This window comes from Cotesia typhae, unplaced genomic scaffold, assembly GCF_013202065.1.
Source record: "Cotesia typhae breed Kobodo isofemale line unplaced genomic scaffold, CoteBio_Ctyphae contig_44, whole genome shotgun sequence".
Classification (NCBI taxonomy): Eukaryota; Metazoa; Arthropoda; class Insecta; order Hymenoptera; family Braconidae; genus Cotesia; species Cotesia typhae.
The window spans coordinates 225,701-245,000 of NW_027423753.1; the positions used below are offsets into that span (position 1 = coordinate 225,701).

General features: G+C 37.3%; 3 protein-coding genes across 4 annotated transcripts; 2 read left to right on the forward strand and 1 right to left on the reverse strand.

Annotated features, from left to right (window-relative positions):
- The first annotated feature begins 2,106 nt into the window (after positions 1-2,106).
- On the forward strand, positions 2,107-7,289 carry LOC141528497 (protein SCAI). Its single transcript, XM_074244566.1, has 4 exons — positions 2,107-2,815; positions 4,886-5,736; positions 6,199-6,612; positions 6,842-7,289. The coding sequence occupies exons 1-4, from the start codon at positions 2,622-2,624 to the stop codon at positions 7,084-7,086; spliced, it is 1,704 nt and encodes a 567-aa protein (XP_074100667.1). The 5' UTR covers positions 2,107-2,621; the 3' UTR covers positions 7,087-7,289.
- Positions 7,290-8,163: 874 nt separating this feature from the next.
- Positions 8,164-15,665, forward strand: LOC141528496 (uncharacterized). The gene is made up of 5 exons (XM_074244565.1): positions 8,164-9,006; positions 9,178-9,735; positions 10,312-10,669; positions 11,253-13,889; positions 13,965-15,665. Exons 2-5 carry the CDS (start codon positions 9,560-9,562, stop codon positions 15,531-15,533), a joined length of 4,740 nt encoding a protein of 1,579 aa, XP_074100666.1. The 5' UTR covers positions 8,164-9,006; positions 9,178-9,559; the 3' UTR covers positions 15,534-15,665.
- A 162-nt stretch (positions 15,666-15,827) lies between these two features.
- Nelf-e (negative elongation factor E) lies at positions 15,828-18,544 on the reverse strand. Of its 2 annotated transcripts, none has more exons than XM_074244569.1 (7): positions 18,221-18,544; positions 18,052-18,108; positions 17,795-17,977; positions 17,538-17,658; positions 16,998-17,473; positions 16,278-16,771; positions 15,828-16,175 (listed from the first exon to the last, which is right to left on the reverse strand). In XM_074244569.1, the coding sequence occupies exons 5-7, from the start codon at positions 17,076-17,078 to the stop codon at positions 15,932-15,934; spliced, it is 819 nt and encodes a 272-aa protein (XP_074100670.1). In that variant the 5' UTR covers positions 17,079-17,473; positions 17,538-17,658; positions 17,795-17,977; positions 18,052-18,108; positions 18,221-18,544; the 3' UTR covers positions 15,828-15,931. The 2 variants fall into 2 exon arrangements, with proteins under 2 accessions (XP_074100670.1, XP_074100668.1); XM_074244567.1 differs by having other exon boundaries at positions 17,795-17,980; positions 18,221-18,539.
- Positions 18,545-19,300: the final 756 nt, after the last annotated feature.

Below are 19,300 nucleotides of genomic sequence, written 5' to 3' on the forward strand. Positions count from 1 at the left end.
TTAATAGTTATTTTCTATATGTATATAAATAAATACTGATTTAGTTTCCCAGAAAGGTTGACCTTAAAAATATGATAATTCCTTAAAATAAAAATTACCTGTTCAAAGTGATGATTAAATATAATTATTGAACAAGTAATTAAAAGATACATACTTTTACATGAGTAAAAGTAGCAATTAAATATGCGGTGGGTTAATTTTTATTTATTTATTTATTTATTTTGCAAATTATACTCCCAGGTGGATCGATGAAATGCAAACTTGGTGTAAGAGAGGCTAACGTTAATGGCATAGTTCACCGCGGTGTATGTTATATGTGTATTTAGGGAGGCGAAGAGGAGAGCAGTTGGCCCGATGCGGGTGAGTTAGAGCTTCTTGAGGCCTTCTTCGAGCCCTGGCTTCGACTGTGCTGCTGTAGAGGACTATTTCCACCGTCAAAGTTCTGATAGTTGGATATATTGAGTCCTTCCAGAAAGCACATCATCCCCGAAGATACTTAGTTAGATGTAGTAACTTTGGAGACTAAACTTGGCGAGGCTCTTTTCCTCGGCTGATCTATAAGCCTGTAAGAAAGTGATTCAATCTTGAGGATACTTTTATGGGGGGATATATTGATGATAAATGGCGATCAACGATCAGATCAAGAATAAGAAACGAGTAAATCAAGCCAAGCGGACAACAAATGCAATCACTGGTTGTCACGAACAACTGTGCTCAACAGGTTACAGTTGTTGGCGGGGGTTATATACACTTGTACTTTACTTATGTTTATACTTATGGAGCGCGATTTTCTATTATTTTTCTTTAAAATCAACTTCTACCTTGATACCCCAGCAAAACTAGACTTTTATTTTATAAAAATTTAACAATTAAAATTAGTAGTGTGGCAATTAAAATCTTCGAAAAGGGATAAGTGTCGAGAAAATTAGCCAAACAGCTCTCTAGCATACGTCGCCGCGTGATTTAATTCGTCACAATTAACAGGCGTATTATTCCCACCCTAAAAATCTTCTGACAAACGGGTAGGGCGCGGACAAGCATAGTCCTAATACTAGGTACATACTACATAAATATAATAGTACAAACTAAACCACCGCGCCCTGCTATTAATATCAGTTAACAAGCCGATATGATCGTATCACCGGGGTCCCTTCGCATTAGCCTTCAATCCCTCGCTGAGTCATGATTTTTTACCAAACCACGGTACACTGATCGTTGAATTCAATGCTGCTCACTCCCACAACCCGAGCAGGCATAATATAAAGTAAACTATAACTGCCGTTGTAGTTTTATCTTGCTATCAGCGATCTCATAATCGATTCTATTTCTATCGTCTGTCGGCCGGTCGATTTCCATAACCATTAATATATATGCATACGTTCTCTGGAATTATACTTGCATAGCATAAACCGTTCGGCTGGATAGATTCAACCCCCAAGGGTTCCCATCTACAGTCCCAGTCCCAGCACCGTTAAACATGTTGCAACGAGCCTCCAGCACGCGAGGAGCCGATTGACTTGTAGATGAGACGACAGTCGATATAATATCGAGACCTCAATCCAACATTACCGAGAACTGACTCTACTTCTCTGCTTTGCATTCGTCAGTTTTAATATTAAACATTTCTCATCCTCTTATTTTCTTCCTTCTTCCTTCTTCCTTCTCCGATGCATACATTCGAAGCTACTTATCTGGTTGATTTATCACTAGAAGCTGTCGACGAATCTAATGCTCTGAATCTTGCAAGCTTGTGAGGATCTCTGTCGGTTATTTTTCCAACTAATAAATTCACAGAGGGTAAGTCTATTTTGCAGAGCTTTCAATTGTTAATTACCATCAATTCTACCAATTTATCTTTTTTTATTATAACAAAAAGCTTTTTTTTGAGTTTATTTCATTTTTTCTAAATTTAAATCCACGTAATAAAAATGAAAATTTGAAATGATGTTAAAAATCGATACTTTCCAACCATTGACCGTCAATCTACCACCCAGATAATTTCTAGCTTACCAAAACCTTGACAATATGGAAATATTGATTAACCTTCCTTATCCACCCTCTGAATCTCTCCAGGGGATGTCGTTGCAACCCCAAAGCTCAAAACTCAAAAGCTCGAAGGGTTTCTCAGCCGAGCAGAGTCTCGTAAGCACCGCTGGACTATTGATTGGCGCTCAAGTCGGGTTGTAGGTTTACGCCAGCAGAGAAACGCAGGACTTTTCAGCGCTGTTGATCGAGGGTGAGTTCAGTACCGAGTAGTCTCTGGACAACTCTCTAGTTTTAGTCCACCCGACAAGTACCACGATAAACTCAAGTAAAACTATCACCGAGGTCTTGAAACTACCAGGAAGAATAAATTATAAAATCGACCGTTAAATATAAATATAATTATTTATCAATGGTAGTCAGGGATAGTCAGGGAGTTGGTGTGATTTGAGTTGTTTAGGTAGTAATAGAGGAGGGCAAGATTGTGGGGATTGTGATTGTCGGTTGGGGTATTGGGCAGAGACGCTGGCACTCTCTGGAAAAGGACCCCTGAGCCAGCGGTTGGTCACCGCTGAAGAAGAAGCAGGAGCCAGGATTTGGGTTGGCCGGAGAGCGATCGGGGCTGCCAGGACTCAAAGATGGTCATGATGGCTGGCATGGACGAGCACGAGAGAAAAGTCGTCATGGAGTTTTGTCATCTGCTCGAAAAGAGCAAGCAGCTGTTCAACGGGCTGCGCGACCTACCCCAGTACGGGCACAAGCAGTGGCAAGCGTACTTTGGTCGGACTTTTGACATCTACACCAAGCTCTGGAAGTTCCAGCAGCAGCACAGGTAATTTACTTATATATTTTATTTGTTCAATCGAACATTATTTCCACCAGAAGTGTCTGATGTATGTTAAAGAGCACAGTTCAGGTAAAACACCTTCTGAGAACTAGATTATTATTATTATTATTATTTGTTGGAATTATTACTACACTACTATTGATATTGATATTACTGGCAGTGTTACCTGTATGACTCACAGCCCCACCCCTGAAAAAATAATCCGAGTGGTGGTGGCCCCTTTGGTAGTCACCACAACGCTCTACTTTGTCCACCAACTCTGTCCTTGGCGAGGGTTACAGTCTATAGATATATACATTATATTATATTATATTATATTATACCCCTGTCTCTGTCTTTTACACTGTTTTTATACCAAATTCTCCTCTGTCCTTATATTCTTGTTATTAATATGCTGTCATAAACTAAGATTACTTACAACATTGACTTTATTTTTTATTTTAAATATTAAAGTCTGTAATATTAGTTTTTAACAATAAAAACTATAAAAAATTTTTAAAACTCATTAAGCTTGATTATAAAAAAAAAAATATAACTAAGACCGATTTAATTATAAATTTATTATTGTAAAAAATATTGGAGTTTTCCCAGGAGACAGGAGTTGACTCGGGGTAGCTTGTGCCTGAAATTCCCGCGGGGTTTTATTTTATTTGTAGGTCTGGCACCTCACTACGGCATACACAGAGCTCGGGTTCGAGACTTGAATCGTGAATGGAATAGAGAGTAAGGGTTTGAGTTTGATCGAGTGAGGAGGATTGTTGATTGTCAATGTAAAAGGGGTTTCGTGAAAGTTTGTTTCGTGACAAGGACTTGTCTAATATATATTATTATATTTATATTTTTTATATTTTAGGAGTATTATTATTGAGACGGTAGGTGGTGGTTAGAGTCAATCAAATCCTTTTTTAACGTCATACAACCGGTATGACGTTAAATGATTCCGGGAATGCTATTCAGTATGCACGAGACATGCTCGGGATTGCTAAATGTAATATAAAGGGAATCCCGAGCATTTGGTTATATTATTCGGTGTTTGTTTTGTAACAAGCCTTGTGTAACATGCGGTAACAGCCTTCCATTCATTTTTATTTTTATTCTATTTGATATTAGATACTAAGTATTTTTTTAAGGCCGGGCATACATCTCTTACTTTTTACGGTTTACTATGAAGCACACGGCTCGCCCGACATTTGGAGCAGACCCAAATACATTAAAGTCCTTGCTCTAGATTGGGAGTTCGAGCTGGAGCCCTTTGGACGGCTACCAGAGATGAACCGAATCCTGTTTTATGATTGCGATATTACTTTGCTCAACTTATTTTTAGTTGCGTGATACCTTCAGGTATAAGTATAAGTATATATATATATATATATATATATATATATATATATATATATATATATATATATATATATATATATATATATAGGGTATCCCAGGTCTAGATGCTGAAAGCTGAAAGCTGAAAGTTGAAAAATATAAAAAAATGTCTCTCTACTGGGTAAAACGTCTAGCGTCGGATCAATAGACAACCCTCCAGACGAGAATGTAAATGATGGTTTTCTTTGTACACGTGCTCCATTCTGGCTGTCGCTTTACTTTTTTAATCACAGTCACAGTTAAATCCACCGAGAACTTTTATTTCTTTTTCTTAAATTATATATCTGTATTTACTCTAATGAGCTCCTTTTCAAACTAATATATATCAATAGTTAACTATTTCATCATAATCATAGATTTATATTTATAATTATAATAAAGCTCTCTATACTATATAGCATTAAAACAAAAATAAGACCGGTCTGTAGTGCAAGTCCTTAAAACTTTAAAAGCTGGCAAGTTTCAAAGTTGTTAATAATTTAATTAAACGGAATTAAAGTTGCTACTTGGATTGTTTTCAATAGACCTATAGGCCTTCACAAGTTGCGGAACAATCTATTTATCACCCTCTGGTTCTCCCTCTGTAAATAAATAAACAAACAAATTAATAACATTATTAACCAAAAGTTTAAGATAAATTCATTTTAATTAAGATTATTAATGTCACTATTTCAGAGCAATATTGGACACAAAGTACGGACTGAAGAGATGGCAAATAGGAGAAATCGCGAGCAAAATTGGACAGCTGTACTATCACTATTACTTGAGGACAAGCGAGACCTCGTACTTGCACGAGGCGTACTCGTTTTATGCGGCGATTCGCGGACGGGCTTACTACAGTCGAGCGGCAAAGGAGGACCGGAGCGACCTGATGGTGAAGAAGCTTCGATACTACGCGAGGTTTATCGTCGTGTGTCTGCTGCTAAACAAAATGAAGCTGGTGCGCGAGCTGATTCAGGAGCTGGACGCCCAGATCGCGGATTACGCGAGCACCTACGAACCGGAGGACCAGGTAGAGTGGAACCTGGTCCTCGACGAGATAAAGGGGTTCGTTAAGGCAGAGTCAGCGGTGGGGGTCCTCTACGCAGACTCTAACCCGGTGGTCCTGACGCACCGGCTGGGCCCGCTAACATCACCCCCGATCGAGCGATCGTCACCCATGTGCCTCTCCCTCCAGGAAATTCTAATTGTCGGAAACTGCGCCGACCAGGTAAAGTTCAGCGAACTTTCCGTGGACATGTTCAGAATGCTCCAGACCCTCGAACGGGAGCCTCGCGATGATCCTACGCACATTCACGACGCCTCTCCTGCGGGCCGACTGCCCTTCCGACCTGGGCCCTATCCTGGTCCGGAAAACGGGATGCCCAGAAGGGATAATCCTCACAAGTACCTGCTTTATAAGCCGACCTACAGCCAGGTTCAGGTTTTCCTCGCCAGTGGCTTCAAGGAGTTGCCGGCGAATGGAGCGCTTTTGCTTTATTTGTCTGCTGATGGATGCTTTTCTACTGTTAAACATCCCGAAGAGAGTAAGTATTTAAATAGATACTTTATTTTATTTTATTTTAAATTAAACTATCATTATTTAAATGATAAAATTCCAATAAAAAAGTATATAACTTTTTTGGGGAATGAAAAATCAAAAAATGGTTGAAATATTGGTTGACCTGAATCACTTTTATATTTCACTTTTTCCTCGGTATCGATAAAAGTATTTTTATAAATGGACCGTAGAATTTGATTATTAATTTGGGGGTTAATCGGTTAATAATAATAATAATAATAATAATAATAATAATAATAATAATAATAATAATAATATTATGTAATAATAAAAATAAAAATAAATATAAAAAGAGATTAGAGATAGGAGATTAAATGTCAGATCGAGATGTATGAAATAAAAAATAGTAGTAGTTGAATATAAAAGAAATATAATAGGATCAGTGGCACAGCACCGGATGTTCTTTGATTATTTTAATTGTGCAAAGTGGGTTACGACCTGGGAGGCGTGTCAACGAGCAGCAAGCGTGATCCGGAGCACGGAAAGAGGCCTAGCGGTGGTAAGGAGCCCCACTGCCTCTACCCCGGCGACCTGTACCCGTTCACGAGGAAGCCGCTCTTCGTGGTGGTCGACTCGGACAATAGCTACGTGTTCCAACAAATTCCGAGATACTTTGGGCAGCCGCTCATGGTGCTGATGTCGCCCCAGGAAACGCCCTCGACCCTCCGGGACCTGCGCCACGGAGGGAGTCTCTTCACCCTATTTCTTCACTCTCCTCTCGCCGCCTTCTGCCTTATATGCAACGTCGGTAGCCTCGCCGTTCATCACTGGGAACGCTGCCAGAGCTACGTCGAAAGATTCCTCGCTGAGGCCAGTCGACTCGTTATTCGTTCTAGATGCGGTAAGCAACACCACCAACCTTTCTCCGATATTATTCATCCTTCATACCTCCTCCCTCTTATCTCCTCCTCCCTTCTATCTCCTCATTCCTCATTCCTCATTCCTCATTCCTCACCTATATAACTCCTCCTGTCGACCTATTTTCAAAGATCTTTTTAATTAATTAATTAATTAATTGATAATGATTTTTATTTTCTATGCTTTAAATTAAAAAATATTAATTTTTTTAGAAAGCAGCATACTCCAATTTTTCGGTGACGACTTTCTTCGACTGCTGGTAGTGCGGTACGTGTTCTGCGACGTGGTGCTCCACCTGCACAGATCTTTCCGCGGACGTCATCAGCGGCCTTGCTGCCATCCGCAGCTTCCGGAGGCGGACGTTCTCCAGCATCCGACTCTCCAACACATAGTTCTCGACCTGGCCGGGTGTCTTGATGCTCGCGATCACTTTTTGGACAGCAATGAACTAGCCTGACCCCGGCGTGATCCATCTCGGCTGGATCGTGAATACGACACATCCCCAGTGTACACTAATTATCACAATTACGACTACAATTACGACGATTACAATTACAATAATAAAATCGTTACATTGAGACCTCATTAAACCGCGTCTCGCACTTGATTATAAATATCTTTACATGCATATATACATACATATATATATACATATACATATCTTCGCATATATATATATATATATATATATATATATATATATATATATATATATATATATATATATATATATATATATATATATATATATATATATTATATATATATTATATATATATATGTATATATACCATTATCTTCTATTTAATTGTACGAAGTTTATTATTTTTTTATTGTTTTAATCTATTTTTTTTTTTTTTTTAACAAAAATTTCAAATATTTATTTTTTTCTTTTATTCACTTTATTTAAAAGTGTTTAAGCTTTTATTTATCCCGAATTATCAGGATACTCGTAAAAAAAAATAATAATAATAATGAACAAACGTTTTTATACTTGAAAATACACGTTAATAGATTAGGATTAAATGCTATTTTTCGAAGAAAAAAAACCTTTTAAAAATCAAAGAGTATCGCTTAATATTTATTACTAATTAACTATCAACTATTTATTATTAATTAATTATTAAAAGAAAAATTTTATTAGTTTACGGCGGATCCAATTTACCGTATTAAAAACACTGTAAATTATGACAATATTTAAATAAATTGAACAGTGTTTGATTTTTAATTATAAAATACAATAAACAATTGGTTCGATAGATCGTATTTTTAACAATAAAAAGTAATGGTAATGTGGCAACAATACAGTTATAAATATTGTAGGCGATAAAATATTGTTAAATGAAATTTTTAAGCGCACTAAACTGTATTTTTGGTATGTTTAAATACATTAGAATGTATCTTTGTTAAATTTAATTGTATTATACCGTTTCTGTGGTATTTTATCGTAAATTATTTAAGACAATACTAAAAAAAAAAAATACATAAATTTACGATAATTAAATATAGTACCGTATTTTTACATTACAGTTTGATAATTTAACAAAAAAATAATAGAAAAAAATAGACTAGTTAAACGTTTACTAAAAAATAATCTTACAACACTGTCGTATTACAAAAAAAAAAAATTTAAAAAAAAAAAAAATACGGTAAATTCTTAAAATTTTAATTAATATTTAAAAAAAAAAAAGATGTTATATTGTAATTTGGATCCGCTAGAGAGTTTAGAATTAAAAAACTCGAGGCGCGGATCGATTCAGTCGTCTGCCTCGAGAGAAAAGTGATCCTCCCTCGTCTTATCTTGCTCTTAAAAAAATTTTCGTTACACTTTATTAGCATTAAAAAACAATAAAAATAATTACTAATACCAAAAGTTGTACTAAAGTTAAAGAAAAAAAAAAAAAATTAAACTATTTTTTACACTTAATCTTGGAGTTAATTAGCTTAGAGCGTTTGAAAAACTTTTTATACATCAACAAAATAAAGAATAAAGAATAAAAAATAAAAAATAAAAAATAATAAAAAAGATATTTTGGTACGGTAACGAAAATTTTTGAAATTATAAAGTCACCAGTGATGAGTGCTTTGACCCTGCTCGAGTATAAATTCGGTTGGCATAAGTGCAAGAATGAATTTACACCGGTCGATGCTCGGAGTGGATGGGAGTCTCGTGGTGATTACAGGCATATAGCAATAGCAACAGCAGGGTGAAAAAGGACATGACGGTTTTTAAAAGCGGCTGCAAGGAAGAAAGATGCTACTACTGCTGCTGCAGAATCGGATACCTGCGCCAGCGCAGATACGTACCGGCGTTTACTTGCCTCGATAACAGCCTTAGCTCCTTCGCAAACTGCTATCCACTGCTCTAAAACCTAGAGTATCTAATGTTATAATTATAATGGTTTAATGCTAATATATATATATATATATATATATATATATATATATATATATATATATATATATATATATATATATATATATATATATATATATATATTATTATTATTATTATTATTATTATTATTATTATTATTATTATTATTAGTCTTAAAAGTTAAGATAAAGATAATCTAAGTGAGTAAGTAAAAGCTAATATAAACTAGCCCGAGTAAACCGACTGACTGCCTATAAATAATCACGCTGATATATATAAATATATAATTGTATACAAGTACACAATTGCGTGAACAAGTGACGGTGGTGGAAGACGTTCAAGAGGTGGCAGCTAATCGGGCAAACCAAACTCAAACCTGGGTGGAAGCTTCTTTAGCTCTCCTCTCCGAGCTCTCGGAGGTGGAGGGCATTCTGCTGATGGTGTACGTTATCAGTTTGGGAGTAGGTTAAAGTGTCCAGAACCTAAAATTATAAATTGTAAATTTAAAAAAAAATATCAAGAACAAGACCAAGAACAAGAACTAGAAAATAAAATGGAAAATGAAAAAGGACGTACCTCAAGAGCTTCTTCGACGTCAAGCCTCGGCAGAGAGGTCCGCTGTGGGTGTCAGTACTTCAAGAGCGACTCTTTGTTGCCGGAGAGACGGGCAATGATGATGCTGTCGCGACCTTCGTCCCGTGCCTCAGCCAAGACTCAGCCAGGCATGTGGTAAGTGTGCCCTTTTATTTTAATATATTTTATTTTATTCAATTTAATTTAATCTCAATTAAATTATTAAAAAAAAAAAAAAAAAAAAAAAAAAATAGTCATAATAATTAGCGGATTTTTACCGAGTATTTAGAGCGCTGACGGATTTCGTAATCGGGTTGCTTAGTAATGCAGTAAATATGGACGTGGATAGTTTCGGTTACAGCCCGGCGTCAAGAAGCTATTTAAGGTCCGCCCGGGCGCTATAGATGTTCCATTCTCAGATTCGAGCAAAATAGAACCGGTCAACTAACTCCCGGCTGTTAAGCTATACTGCTGGTCCAGCGGATATTTTTTCATTCCATTAACGTCGGGCACTTGAACGAGAACACTACCTGAAAAAAATGTAACCAACTCAATGTTAGTGTGACGAGGCCGAGGAAATTAACTAGTGATACATTTAAATTTTTTTTTTTTAGCGTTGGAACTATTTTTTAAATTCTTGAAATTAAATATAGATAAAAAAAAAAAAAAAAAAAAAATGAAAATAAAGTAATTACCGTAGTGATAAGTGCTGACGATGAGTTTTTTACACAGTGAGCACGAGTATGAACCGGTTGGCGCCGGAATGTCCCCAAAGACCTCGGGACCAGCCCCGGTGGTCAGAATTTTGGACACAGACATCGTCCCAGTTGGTGACAGCGATGACAGTATTGATGTTGGAGGTAGTAGATTTTCTCCTGGAGTTGGCCTCGTAGGCGACGTGGTCCTTCCTCTTGATGGACGGATCGAGGACAACGCTATGGAGAGCAGAGAGCTCGGAAGCGGTGATATCTCTGGAGCAGAAGAACCAGAAACCGCACAACAGCTCCAGGACAGGCTTGAGGAACGGTTCTTCAGCGCAGCGACCCCCGCAACCGAATCCAGGACCGACGGGGAGATCAACACGAGCCAGGTTGGTATTTTTTATTTTTATTTTTTTATTTTTTTTATTGTGATTATTGATCTTAGTTTCTACTAGCGGCATATTTTTATCTGGGGATTTAAATTGTTGGCTAAGATTAGTGATTAGGCAACAGTATATTTATTTATTTTTCTTGCTACTAAATAAAGACGATACGAGAATGAGTACATCAGTGGAATGCACATACCACGTGCCATTAATTGTACTTGACTTTACTTTAGATAGTTAACACTCGTTAACCAGACGTGAATAAATTATTTTTATTTTTTATTATTGAAATGTATTTTAAATGAAATAATGTTGATTCAATAGAAAAAACATGTGACGTTATTGTTGCGAAAGCGCTTTAAATATCTACATGAAATTATGTCGTCTCCAAAAATATTATATCTAATTCAAGAGCTTTTACAACTGAAGTAACCCGTAATGTTTTCTCTTGCCAGTCATCATTATATATTTATAATTCTCATTAGCAAACACCCGTTAATCTACACAACAGACATAAAACTGTTAATATTACTGCTACAACAAGCCCAGAAATAAATATTGAAACTAAAATAAATAATTATTGTAGGTGGACTCATCAGTGATGGAGGAGTTGCCGTTGCGACGAGGAGCGCGGGGTTTACCCCAGAAGATCCGTACTCAAGCTGGAAAACTACGAACCCGCCTAAAAAACATTAATCGACCGACTTTCACTATTCCTATGTACGACCGAAGACACAAATCATCCCCAAAAGCCCGCTCGGACCGGTCCAAGTCCGAAAAATCTAAATCCCGATCATCCGACAAGTCTTCAACCCTGGAGCGAGCCTCCAAGGCATCCTCGACAGATAAACGAACCCGAATAGAGCGAATACGCGCCTCACTGCCCGACCGTCCAAGATTTTCGTTGGACAAATCAAGATTCTCTTTGCCCGACAGATCCAAGTTTAATTTTTCTCACCGAAAATTCCACCTACCAGAGCGTCCGAAAATAAATTTACCGAGAATACCATCGCGGTCCAGCTTCCGAATGCTAAGTTTATCTGGACATCGACGAACTCCAACTCTAGCTGAGCAGCAGCGCCAGTACAGCAACGAATCAAACGCGGGCTCGCGTAAAAATATTTTCGACTTCTCGACAGTCCCTCGACTGTTTGACAGAAAGTCTAAAACCCGAGATTACACGACTTCTTCCCCGAAAGAGTCTCGAGCCTCGTCATCGGGAGCCACCGAAAGCGCGACGCTTCCACGAGCTAAAAAGCCAAAGTCCTCGTTTGGCAGTAGATGGACTCAGCGTTTTACCGACATTAAATTCGCTGACGACGATGAGGAGCCTCCAGCTTCGATCGAACGGGAAAAACCCTGGCAGCAAACGGCGCTTGAGAAACCCCGGCTCTCGTTACGGGGTCAAGAATCTCTCGAGGAGTCCGAACCGCCGGGCTGGGAAGAGTCTGAGGAACATCGGAAAACTCAAGAGTTTTACCGTTGCGAGTTTCGAGTACCCAGTGCCGAGCGAGAAGAACAGCCAGAGCTAGAAATAGAAGAGGGAGAGCAAGAGCTAGAAAAAACTAAACAACCTCACCGATACAAGCACCAAGAAGTTATGCAAAAAATCATGAGTCGCGCGGGTAAAATATTCCGCGGGGACTCCGAAGACTCGTATGAACCCCCGCAAATCGATCCTCGGCTGTATGGTGACCAGAACATTGCTCTCGAAGACTCCGGAGGCAGCAAAGAAAGGGATTTATATCGAGTGGCGTTTCAATCCGTGGACCCTCGAGACTACAAAAAAGAACATGCAAGAGACAGAGAAAAAATTGAGGCTTCATTGGAACTCGATCCGAGGGAACAAGAGGAGGAAGAAATTGACGAAGAAGAGGAGCTGGAGGAGGAAGAGGAAGAAGAAGAGGAAGAGGAAGAGGAGGAGGAGGAGGCGGAGGAGGAGGAAGAAATCGAAGTTGAAGAGGAGATTGAAGAAAATATAGAACAGTCTAGTGAACTTGAAGAGGACGTGTCAACTCGTTCTGATCGAGAGCAACAGGCTTCAAGTGGGAGCTCCTGTGATCGTCGTCGTCGCGGAGTTATTGAAGAAATAGACTCTGATGAATTTTTCCTACGCGCGAAAGGTATCAGTCAGGATGATATGCATGTCGGGAGATATTTGACCAGCGAAATACGTGACGCACTGAGAACTTCTGAGAAGCTTCCTAAGCCTCCGCAAAGACCACAGAGGACTCGATCGATCACGAGAAAACGTGAGTCTTTTGAATCTTACGATGTGCCACCCACTAGACCGAAACGACGCAGTCAGGAGTCTGACTTTGACCCGCGAATTCTTGATAATGATGATAGCTTCTCAGAGTCCAGGCATAGAATCGTCTATCATGCAGAATCAGCGCCTTTGGATTTGAACATGCAGGAACCGTTGGATGACATCGTCGTGGTGAAGCCGATGAGAAGGAAATCTCGAACTTCAAGAAGTTCTTCGAGAGTTCCTTCAGAACCTATAAAAGAATTTTCTCCGGAACTACTGATTCCACCGACAGTTCCTAAAAGAAAAAAGCGACATGTTCATGACAAGGAAATTCATTTTCGCGTCAATGGAATTAATTTGTGCAATGGCCACGACACTAATATCAGTGTTGATACTGCGGATGAGGCAAAACCGAGGTCCAAGTCGGAACCGATAAAGCCGTCGAGAGTTCCTAGTCATGAGACAATCAGTATCACGTCGAAAGTTGACGAAGAGGAGTATATTGAGCCAGCTCCGATACCCCTGAAGAGACACTCACGCTCCAGAACTACCTCGATTATTCAAGATGACGACAGAACCTCTCGAGAAGCCGACTCGATACCCGATCTGGGCTACGATATTGAGGAAATGCAGCTCGACGAGCCTCCTGGGTACGCGGTTATTGAAAAACGCGAAAAACCACCAAGACCTCCTCCGCCACGTAAGAGACGCAAAGATAAGTTTGCTACGCTTCCAAGGTCCAGTGGAGCGCCGGTTAGACCAATCAGAAATTACAGCACGCTGAGACCAATATCCAGGACTCCGTCGGTCGGCTCCAAGACTCCATTGGAAGATAATGTCACCCCGTATGTAGAAATTGAGTCAGATGAAGAGCACAAAAATCTTCTCAGTGGAGAAGTGATGCACAAAATGGCCAGCAGACCTCTGCCAGCTCCTCCACGACCTCCAAGGGCTAGAAAAGATAAAGCCAAGGTCAGTTTAAAAAATAGGTTTTTTAAATAATTAATTTTATAATTTTAATAAATATATTTTTTTTTTTTTTTTTAGGTGGAAGCAGAGTTTGGAGGTGATCTGACAGAAGCTTACGCTTCGACACAAACTGACCCACTGCCAGATGACATGGTGATTGAGGAGGAGATCACCCAGGCGAAGCTGGTAGTCGCGCCTTCAAGTTCTGGCTCCCAGATAATGGTTTCCATGGAGAGAATTCCAAGTCCCGCGTACTTTAGAGGCGTCACTGCAATTTCTCATGAAAGAATTCCCACTCCTCAAGAATTTTACACAAGGTCATCCGCTGTTTCCGAGCCCGATATCCGAGGCTCAAGAATCACTCCTGAGCGTGATCCAGAGCCTAGAGATCGGGTGCCTGATGTTCCACCTCTACCTCAAGCCAAAGAAGACAATGTCTCGTATTTAAAAAGTAAAAGTCCGTCGGTAACTCGAGAGATAATTCCCGAAAGACCCGAATCGAGGGTTGTTGGCCTAGAGGAGCTAGAAGAAAGATTGTCAGCTTTTCTCACAAATGAGACGCTAAAAATAGCAAGTCTTGAAGTCGCAGATCTTAAAGTTGACCGACTGAGTGTCTCGAATCTTGAGGCACACAAAATAGCGGCTTCGGAAATAGACGCGGTGGTGGTTTCCGCGACAGAAATTGCTAATGCCAATGAAGAAGACCACACGATGCATCCGTCTTTACTTGAAGAACTGATTGCCATTAAAGCTCAACTGGAGATGGTGTCCAATCAGGTCCAGGAGAGCCACGAAAAGGACAAAGAGCCCCATTCCGATTACTCCCGAACAGACTCGACACTCAAGGATTTTAAATTGACAATTGATTCAGGGGTCGAAGCTGATCATCTGCAGCTGGACTCGGTGAACAAGACTACGGAAGCTCGGGCGATTTTTTCCACCCAAGGAGTAGAGAGCCCTCCTAGTCTAGTATCTTACAGTGAGTCTAAGCCTAAGGAACCTGAGAAACCAAAACGGGCTAAAGATATAGAAAAAATTAAAGAAAAAGAAAAAGAAAAAGAAAAGGAAATAGAAGTAGAAAGATCGGGTTCAAACTCACCGGTTAGAATGTGTGTAAGACAGACCGCTTCTCCAGTTCGTTCATTACCTCCGGTGATTTCGGTAACTCCAGACAGCCCCGACGTCCTCCATCCGTTGCTGGAGTCCTCGGAGACAAGGCCTCAGCGCGCAACGATAAGTTACTCGGAGATCGAGCCCGAGCGTCCTTCGCGTCCGTCATCGCCCTTGACTCAGTCTCGTCCATCATCACCGCAGCAGCAACAGTTTATAGCATTTACGTCGTCCCAAATTACCCCGCAGTTCTTCGCTCTGTCATCGCCGAGCGTCGAAGAGCCCAGCGTCCTTGACATGACCAACCAGTTAGTTCGTGCGCTCAAACAAGCGGGCAAACGCGCGATGAGACACTTTGTCAACTACATGGTCTCGAGGGTCAACCGCGAGGAGTCTGAGGCCAAAATCAGAGAAATAGAGCTCGCGATCTGCGCCCTCTTGCTCATTATCGCCGGACTCATAATAGTCTGCTTCGCAGGTCCTCGCACCATCAACCACCATCATCACTGGGATTACTTTAATCCTCCGCGAATGTAATTTTTATTTCTTCATCCCATATTTTACTAATTATAAATTTTAAATTATTGATTATTATTCCTAGGATAATTATGTTTTTTAAATACGACGTTAAAAATCCGTTTGTATATTACTATTTAAAAAAAAAAAAAAAAAAAAATATATATATATATATATATATATATATATATATATATATATATATATATATATATATATATATATATATATTATATATAATATATTGAGGTATATTTGTACTACAATTGTTAAATCAGTGTGATCTGTTGATACTTACGTTTAATAAAGTCCATGTTATTGAACAATTGTTATTTATTATTAATTTTTTGTTTTTATAATATTTTAATCTATCTTGATTTTTATTAAAAAATTAAACAAAAATAAATAAATATCTAAATTTATTGGAACAAATCTTCGTCGTAAACTTTCATGTCCCTCGCATCTTTGTGAGCGCTCTTTTGTGAATAATTAGCAGCAATGGATGACCACACAGCACTCGAAGTAGTGTCATTAATCGGTTCAATAACCGGCTGTCGTCGGGCTAAAGATACTTTTAGTTGAATTGACGACACCATGCTGCCATTCCTCTCGCTTATTGCACGCTCCGCTGCTTCTGGTTTGTCAAAGGTAATGAAACCACGGCTGAAATCATTTTTTAAGTTAAAGTCAGTAAATTACCGATAAATCAATTAATTACTCAGTGAACCCTAAAATCAAAAATTTTTAAAATAAACTGAGACTCACTTTTTCTCAGCCTCCATCGAGATATTTAAAATATTCCCGAAAGAGGTAAAATGTTTCTTTAAATAGTCCTCGGATATCTTGTAACCAGACACGAAGATGGTGTTCCCAGCTCGAGGCTTAGGGTCTGGCTTCGAGAGAATTTTATCTGCAACGGGTCTGCTGCTGTCACTCTTCGCGCTGACGAAAGATTCGTAGAGGCCCTTTACTCTGGGTCTTGCAGCTGCGTCAGCTTCCTCTTCTTCAGGTTGTGTTGGACAAAAAGGCTGGTAGGAAGAAATAGTCTTCTCTGTGCTGTTTAATTTTCTCTCTAGACCTCGAGGACGTTTGAATGACTGCTCTGGACGCTTGGGAGTCTTTGGTGCTGTTATTACTCCAGATTTAATTAATTTTTTGGCAACTTCTCGAGCATCTCGCGCTTCCGTCGGTCGTTTTGGCGCCTGGGGCATCCGTTCAGGCTCAGGCTTTGGAGTTTTTAAATCCTGGAGCGCTTTTTTCTTAATAAAAAATAGTTTAGCATCAATTTAATAATTTGATAATAAGCAAACTGTGGCAAAAAAAATAAATTGACATTTCAAAATTTTTACAAATAAAAAACGCAATTTTTTAGAAAAAATATTTTTATTAAATAAAATTAAATGACTGTTAACTTTAATATCATTTTTTCTGAAATTAAACTTAAAGATTTAACCTAAAATTAATTTTTCAGAGTATAAAATTTACCTTTCGCTTTAGTTTGTTGTATTTGTCTTGCAGCATCTTTTCTTCTTCAGTTAAATTTGAGGGAAAGTGTAAATACACCATTGTTATTATTTAATTATAATCTTAGTAATTACAATTTTTTAAGTTAAAAAAACTTGTATAATAAATAACAACAACATCAGTTTTGTTTTTATGAAAATCTCAATCTTATTTACCATTACATAACTTGCCTTAAACTGAAACAAGATGGCGCTGTATGTATATTTTCATATGATTAACTTTTAAATTTTAACAAGAAGAAAATATAATAAAGAACAGAAATAAATAAAAAAAAAAAAAAAAAAAAAAATACACCGCAAAATATCAAATTATTCTTTTATACGATGACTAACGATGGTTACAATTACTTCATCTGGTACATCATATTGCGATAATCTCCATTGTAGTATTTGCTCGAAGTGTTGGTGCAAGGATTTGCACGATCGATGTGGTAGGAACTAAAAAAAGAAATAGAATAGTAAATAACGTATTTTAAAATATCAAAAAAATGTATTATATTACCTCATACTGATTTTTCATCAAAGTCCAGATCTTTTCAGTGTTGTACTGCTTATATTTCCCACTTTCCATTAGGTAATACAGCATACAAATCTCTTCCTAAAAGAAGTAACCTTTCTTTCTTCTAAAATAAGTAAAAGCAAAACTATTAGACTTCCTAACGTATTTATTATTGATATCACCGGTAAAATAAAACTATTATTAGTTTTGTAGAATTAATCCTCTCAAAATTCTCTTTGATATATGAATTAAAAACTCACAATTCTTCTCTCGGTTGCTTCCATTTGCTTTCATTAACATGTTGAGCCAATCACTTTCTGATTTCATCATAAACATTTTGATTATTATTATTATTATTATTATTATTATTAACAGGTACTTCTCTCGGAACATCATTTTCATTTTCTTGTTCAAGTGGTGGATCAACCTCCATTTGTTGAGATCTTCTATAAAATAATTATCGATTAAAATTTTTTTTTACAAAAATAAATTTTATAATAAAAACTAATAGTTGTACCTAGGAGAGGTCGGCGGGCTCGGTATGGCATCAAGGTCAATCGTCACGATATTATCGCTAGAAAATAAAAATACATATTATACTATGACAGTCATAAATCTTATTGAGGTAATTTTTTTTTTTTTTTTTTATTAATATCGAAATTGATCGAAACAAAAATAAATAAAACCTTGTCTGCTCTTCCCGTACTCTTTTTCTTTCCACGAACTCATCATCAGTAGTACTACTATCACTTTCACTTAGGGTATAGCTGCATCTTCTGTGGCATCTTCTTGCCGCTTCATATAGATCGGGGGAACTTCGTGGACAATAGTCTTTTGAAAACATTTTTCAACTATTATTTTCAACTATTTTTAAATTTATAAATTGTATAAATAATAATTGATATATAAGACGTGATGCCAAGTATGCAAAAAGGGTTTATAAATGTTATTATGCTTCCGTGTGTAGTGACAAATAATTAAGATAGATTAGATTAGATTAGTATAGGATAGTACGATAAGATAGCATTACCACAAGGGTCAAATCCCAAGCCCCTTACCTTATTTGATTAACGTAGTAGATTTTCCTATACTAAATCGTGTTGAAGAAAGAGAGACAAAGATAAATTTTTAATATTTTTTATATTAACAAATATTCTCATATTCTCTGAAACCATACTGATTGTTATTAAATATATTCTAATAGATGTTATTTTCTCTTGTTGCCTTAATTTTTATAAGAATCTGAACGTCCAGTTTTGTGAAATAAAATAAAGTCGGTGATTTTCCATGAAGATCATTGGCGTAGGCAAAAATATGTAACTCCAAAAATTTAAGTAGTTAATTAAGATATTATTTTGTACTTATATGCTCAGCTTTATCAAATTTTGAAATTCTGACTGACAATATTCCGAATTAATAAATTGCTAGAACTCAGAAAATAAATATATCAATGAATTAAAAAAACATATAACACCGAAAATTTTTACGATGAAGTATAATATATTAAGTAAATAAATAAATATACCCTGATAACCAGTGCTTTCTTATAAAGTAGCTTATGATAAAAGTTATTATTTTAATAAATAAAATTTTTGATAAAATCTATATTGATAGACAATATTTAATTATATTATTATCATTTCATAATTTTTGATACATAAAAATAAAAATATAATTAAAAAAATCTCAAGTAAAATTATAAATTGATATTTATTTAGGATTAATTTACTATATTACACAAAGTTAAAAGTAAATCCCTATTATTA

Bases quoted from the DNA above. Each gene is read 5' to 3' on its own strand.
- LOC141528497 (XM_074244566.1), top strand. From the start codon at position 2,622: ATGGTCATGATGGCTGGCATGGACGAGCACGAGAGAAAAGTCGTCATG. The intron at 2,816-4,885 runs GTAATTTACTTA...TCACTATTTCAG, and splicing joins AAGTTCCAGCAGCAGCACAG to AGCAATATTGGACACAAAGT. The intron at 5,737-6,198 runs GTAAGTATTTAA...AATTGTGCAAAG, and splicing joins TGTTAAACATCCCGAAGAGA to TGGGTTACGACCTGGGAGGC.
- LOC141528496 (XM_074244565.1), top strand. From the start codon at position 9,560: ATGGAAAATGAAAAAGGACGTACCTCAAGAGCTTCTTCGACGTCAAGC. The intron at 10,670-11,252 runs GTTGGTATTTTT...TAATTATTGTAG, and splicing joins GGGAGATCAACACGAGCCAG to GTGGACTCATCAGTGATGGA. The intron at 13,890-13,964 runs GTCAGTTTAAAA...TTTTTTTTTTAG, and splicing joins CTAGAAAAGATAAAGCCAAG to GTGGAAGCAGAGTTTGGAGG.
- Nelf-e (XM_074244569.1), bottom strand. From the start codon at position 17,078: ATGGTGTATTTACACTTTCCCTCAAATTTAACTGAAGAAGAAAAGATG. The intron at 16,772-16,997 runs GTAAATTTTATA...TTTTTTATTAAG, and splicing joins ACAACAAACTAAAGCGAAAG to AAAAAAGCGCTCCAGGATTT. The intron at 16,176-16,277 runs GTGAGTCTCAGT...AAATGATTTCAG, and splicing joins TCGATGGAGGCTGAGAAAAA to CCGTGGTTTCATTACCTTTG.